Source organism: Alosa sapidissima, chromosome 18, assembly GCF_018492685.1.
Source record: "Alosa sapidissima isolate fAloSap1 chromosome 18, fAloSap1.pri, whole genome shotgun sequence".
Taxonomy (NCBI): domain Eukaryota; kingdom Metazoa; phylum Chordata; class Actinopteri; order Clupeiformes; family Clupeidae; genus Alosa; species Alosa sapidissima.
This window is the reverse complement of record NC_055974.1, coordinates 2566437-2572592: the sequence shown is the minus strand read 5'-3', so window position 1 is coordinate 2572592 and position 6156 is coordinate 2566437. Positions and strand designations below refer to the sequence as shown.

General features: G+C 48.7%; 1 protein-coding gene across 1 annotated transcript in view; it reads left to right on the top strand.

Moving 5' to 3' along the window:
- arsj (arylsulfatase family, member J) overlaps window positions 1–4074 on the top strand; it is a 17183-nt gene extending 13109 nt beyond the window's left edge. Inside the window, exon 2 of the mRNA XM_042069533.1 lies at window positions 1933–4074. Within this exon, the coding sequence (XP_041925467.1) occupies window positions 1933–3349 (1417 nt within the window). The 3' untranslated portion in view covers window positions 3350–4074. The remainder of the gene's footprint in view (window positions 1–1932) is intronic.
- The last annotated feature ends 2082 nt before the right edge of the window (window positions 4075–6156 follow it).

Here is a 6156-nt window from a genome sequence, read left to right as displayed (position 1 = left end):
CACACACATCGACAGAGAGAGCAAGAGAGAGAGAGACTAAATATCTTTAAATAAAGTCTGAGTATATTATTAGGAGAGGAACAAAAGAGTGCAAGAGTCACAGCAAAATACATAGCTGCTTGCCATAGAAAAAGGGAGTCACATAATCAGTGAAGCACACAAAAAAATCAAACACATACTGTACACACAAACATACCCCCCCCCCCCCCCACACACACACACACACACACATATTTACATGCACGCCCATCCACACCATCACACACACACACACACATTGAAATGAGAGAAGAGAGTGATACAGTATGATATGTACTGTCTACTGTCTACAGTCTAATATGCACACTCATGCACAGACACACACACACACACACACCACCCACCTCATTCCCCAGCACCAAGCCAATCCCTCTTCCTCATGTTTTCTGTCTCAGCAGGGAGATGGATAGCCTTTCTGCCTTTCTGCACAAAAATTCATAACACATGCTTTGTTTGGCGAGTCGCTCCTGGACATCGCGGGTCAAACACGTCTGGGCTCCCAGCTTACCGACAGATGGGCGGGGTCTCATCTGTCATCTCCTGCCCTTGTTTGGCTTGGGTGGATGCCACCACAATTAGAATTACACAGCAATAATTCCAAATGACCTCACACACACACACACACACACTCTCACACACACACACACACACACACACACACACACACACACACACACACACATGCGTTCCCACACACACACACACACACACACACACTCTCTCACACACACACACACACACACACACACACACACACACACACACATGCGCTCCCACACACACACACTCTCACACACACACACACATGCGCTCCCACACACACACAGACACAGAGTATTCTTCACGGAGGTCTTAATGTGTCTTGGGAAGAGGCACACAAGTGTGATAGAATAAAGCATCCCATTCCAATTTCATCGTGATTATATTGGGTGGGTTGTTTTTTGCGCCTAAATTATGTAATCATGTGGAATGGCATGAAGAGTTCTCTCCAATTCATCCGTCAAGATAATTGATGAATTCTGTCTAATTCATCTGCTTCTTATGACTACTCTGGGTCCTCTGCTCTTTACTTCTAAATCCCATTTCAGCTGATTTATGAGCTCAAGTATGACAATGTCAACACAATCCTGTCCAATGACAGTGTGAGAGGAAAGTCCTTCGCTAGACAAGGCCTAATCTTTGGCCATGTACAGTACTTTATACATGCACATATGGACAGTATTAAACGTTGTGGTATTATCCATTGTCTCCCTGCTTGACTGGATATTACTGTGAAATATCTTAGTCTAAAAACAGTGAGACGTTTACATCCAGATGTAAGCTTATCTCTACATTCTGGTCTCTTATGAGCTCTTTATGGTTAACCCCCCCCCCCCCCTCTCTCTCTCCGTCTACTTCACCTGGTCTTAAACTGTGTCTTTATTCTTCCTTTTATGGGCTGTTCTCAGTTTCTCCTGTGTGGGAAGAGAGGGAGTGGTCAGCGTTAAAGCTGTCAGTTGTCCAGTGACATAGTGGGAACATTCCCACGTGTTCCTTCCTCCTCACAGATCTGTCCCCTCATGTAACAGAGTCTCCTCGTGGTGGCTTCAGTCTCCTCTCCTCTCTTGTCCTCTCCTCTCATTTCTTTTCCTCTCTCCTCTCCTTGTTTTTTTTTCTCTTCTCTCTCTTCTGTTCTTTTCTTTTCCTCTTCTCTCCTCCTCTCTTCCCCTCCCTCCTCTCCTCTCTGGATACTTTTCTTTCCTCACCTTTCCTCTCCTCTCCATCCTCTCCAGCTGTTTGTTTTATGTGTGCTGTTCTTCTTCTGTCCATGGCCTGGTCTCTCACACGTCTCTCTCTCTCTCTCTCTCACACGTCTCTCTCTCTCCCTCTCTCTCTCTCTCTCTGCCCTCTCAGGTACCAGATCCACACGGGCCTCCAGCACTCCATCATCCGGCCCACGCAGCCCAACTGCCTGCCCCTAGAGAACGTCACGCTCCCCCAGAAGCTGAAGGAGGCCGGCTACGCCACGCACATGGTGGGCAAGTGGCACCTGGGCTTCTACAAGCGCGGCTGCATGCCCACGCAGCGCGGCTTCGACACCTTCTTCGGCTCGCTGCTGGGCAGCGGCGACTACTACCGCCACTACAAGTGCGACGGGCCCGGCATGTGCGGCTACGACCTCCACGAGGGCGAGGAGGCGGCGTGGGAGCAGGACCGCGGCGTCTACTCCACGCTCATGTACACGCAGAAGGCCGTGCGCATCCTGGCGTCGCACGACGCCCGCCGCCGCCCGCTCTTCCTCTACCTGGCCTACCAGGCGGTGCACTCGCCGCTGCAGGTGCCCGCGCGCTACCTGGAGCGCTACAAGGCCATCCCCAACCTGCACCGCCGCAAGTACGCCGCCATGGTCAGCTGCCTGGACGAGGCTGTGCACAACCTCACCGTGGCGCTCAAGCGCTACGGCTACTACCACAACGCCGTCATCGTCTACTCGTCCGACAACGGCGGGCAGCCGATGGCCGGCGGCAGCAACTGGCCGCTGCGGGGGAGCAAGGGCACGCTGTGGGAGGGGGGCGTCCGCGCCGTGGGCTTCGTGCACAGCCCGCTGCTGGTCAAGAAGGGCGTGCGCTGCCGGGGCCTGATGCACATCACCGACTGGTACCCGACGCTGGTCACGCTGGCGGGCGGCGCGCTGGGCGAGGAGCAGAGCCTGGACGGCTACGACGTGTGGGAGAGCATCAGCGAGGGCCGGCCGTCGCCGCGCCAGGAGCTCTTGCACAACATCGACCCCATCTACGTCCGCGCCAAGAACGGCTCGTGGAAGGCCGGCCACGGCCTGTGGGACACGGCCGTCCAGGCGGCGCTCCGCGTGGGCCATTGGAAGCTGCTGACCGGCGTGCCGGGCTACGGCGACTGGGTGCCGCCGCAGACCTTCTCCACCGTCCTGCTCGCCAAGCGCTGGCACAGCGAGCGCGTGCGCTGGGACCGCGGCCAGTCGCTCTGGCTCTTCAACATCAGCGCCGACCCCTACGAGCGCGTGGACCTGAGCCAGCGCTTCCCGCACGTGGTCAAGAAGATGCTCATGCGCCTGGCGCGGTACAACCGCACGGCAGTGCCCGTGCGCTACCCGGCCAAGGACTACCGCTCCAACCCGCAGTACAACGGGGGCGTGTGGGGACCCTGGTATAAGGACGAGGAGGATGATGACGATGACGACGATGACGACGACGACGATGACGACATGGAGAACAATCTATTCAACAACCATTTAGGGCAGACGAAACGGAAAGGGAAAATGCGACGCAAGAGCAAGCTTCGGCGAAAGGGCTGAGGCATCTTTTAAAAGATTATTAGCTGTTTTCATCCATCCAGTGAATCTGGCCAGATTGGTGAATCTCAGGGAATGAGACAGACTCCTATCGTCTGTTTGGTTGGTCGTCTCCACTGATTTTAAAACTGACTCATATTTTCATATTTTCCACGTCGAGCACCAAATGTTCTCCTCGGTTCCGAGAGGACAAAGTGAGCCACTTGAAACACTGCTGTTCGCCCCCCCAACAACTCAAACCTCAGACTGTGACAGATGGGCTACGATTGTGCAAAAAATATTTATTTATTTTTCTTTACTTAGTGCATGCATGAAGTTTCAGTGAATCAGAGTCTTAATAAATGTCTTATTTGTTTAGATAAAAAGCAAGAAAGTAGGACCTTATTTGAGTTTTTGAACTAGACGGAGCCAAACTTTTGGCTGTATTTTAAAGGAGGAGTAGTATTCATGTCACTTTTTTGAGCTTGATCAGCTTTAAAAGGACAGACGCCACAGAAAAGATGTGGAATTTCCTTGTTACTGTAAACTCTCAGAGACAGAAGTATGTGGACACCTCAGTGGACAGGAATTTTTGAACCACGTACAGTACGTACACAGACACTCTCTCCCTCAGCTTTGTCTGGGCTGGGTCCAACTCAACTTGAATGTAAGACAAATAAAGCATTCTGAAGCAAACATCAATCCATCTCTCTCTCTCTCCCTCCATTCTTTTCCACATTTATTATAGGCGGTGTTTTTTTGTTCATTTTTGTGGGTACGAGTCCGTCCATCCAATTAGACTAATACAAACATCCTGTATCTCTCTCCCTACATCACAGCACATGGGCCCCGCTCTGTGCAGCTGTTACACTTTAAAGGGAGACTTTTCCCTTGTTTCTTTTTCTTGGGCTGCATTTGCTGGCAAGCAGCTGTATAATACCTATTTTATTCTAAGTGGAAAAGACTATAAAGTGTTTTTTTTCTGTGAGGCAAGGCTGGAAGTTAACCCGTTCTTCCTCTGAGGATGCTAGATTTCAGATTCATCTCACTCGGGGCCTAACTCTTTCAGCACTCTGTGGTTAAAAATGAAAAGGAAATCTTTTATGGGCTGCAGGAGCTTGTTGCCCAAAAGCACAAGGAAAATCATCTTTATTAGAGCCACAGTTGCCAGGAGATCACTAGTAAAAGTGCATAGTTTAGGAGAAACTGTGAAAACATGAAAACAGTCATTTGGCGACTGTGGAGTGCCAAAGACTTAATAGGTACAGCTATTATTGTTTTTGCATACTTGCAGTTTAGACTCCAAAGGTTCTTTATTGACTCACACACAATGGCCACTGAACAATTCACATTACGTCAAACTGTTCTTATTTTTAACAAAAAAAAAAGTTCTTACTTTTGGAACCACAGTGTATGAAGTACTCCAAGTCATTTGAAGGGCAGTTATGTTTACCTGAGAAAATCTGTCCTCCATTGAAATGCATTGTAACCCATTAACTGACCCTCAGCTAAAGGCAGCTTTTTTGTCCTTGCAGTTTACAGACAATCACATGTGCCTATAGGATCAAACAGATGAAGTCCCATTTGTTCATACATGGGCATGTTAAAGGAATCAAACTTGTTAGCATGGCTCCAGCATGTTTTATGGAGAGCTGTCATTGCATCATGGAGACGGCGAGGGAGAGAGCGAGAGACTGAGAGAGGGTTTGTCCGTGGAAACTAGGCTTGGCAGTACCTTCCCTGGCTGAGTGTGGACTGTGGTCACCCTGGCTCTTGATGGCTCACCCTGGCTCGTGAAATGAAAAGCCTGGTGCCAGACGCACGCCAGTGCTGTGAATTAGAATTCAGGCACCAGCGCCGAACCGCACCACCCCGCCGCATGGACGCACGCTGACAGCTCTGGCTAAGCCAATCACTGCAGGTAACGAATGGGTTCATAGTGTAACACAATCCCCCACAGCCCAAAACAGTGTTTGCCAGGTTCGAGCGAACTGTTGCGTATGTGGAAATGAATTGTTTCATTTGGAGCAGTCACGGAATGTACTCCACACTTTGAAGGGCGCCAACAAGGACATCAAACTTATTGCATGTAACAGCTCTAAAAAACCAAGCTTTTAACTGTACCTTTACCCTCAAGCTTCCATGTAAATTCATATCAGGGGAGTCGAGTGTGATGTTGAATAATAACAGATGCATAGGATGAGGAAGGACCAGAGATAATCTTTTCGTTCCCAGGGCTTCACGATATATTAAGTCTCCTGGAACGTAGGCTATTTTCCTGACGAGGCGCTTCAAATACCACCATGTTCCAGGGAGTTAACATTCTGGGTAATGCAATCCGTTCTTCAAGGAAAAAGAGATTCATTCGCCAAGAAAATCCTCATCTAAAATCTGTCTGCATTTTCTCAGTGTGTGAGAAACATGAATTATCAGACATAAACAGTAATATCAGACAGCTTAATTACATACTTGAAAGTATGACATCTATGTAATGGAGATGTCCATTACATTTCCAAACTCATGTTCTGACAAGTTATTCCTCATATTTAGAAGGCACAAAATCATTTGTTTATTTCACATGGCGACATAAAAATTCAGCCGATCTGGACAACCCAGACTGCTCGGAAAATAATAGATGAATAATATAGAAACCAATTTTAATGAGGGAACACAATTTTGGCTTCACATATCAAATGTTAAATGCAAGCACAATGTAAACTACAAACATTTCACAAACCTCTACAGAATGTTCTAAGAAAAACATGCTTTCATTAAGCTAAATCTGAAGTTTCATTCCCCTTTTTGACTCCCTTTAGAGCCAATGGGCACAT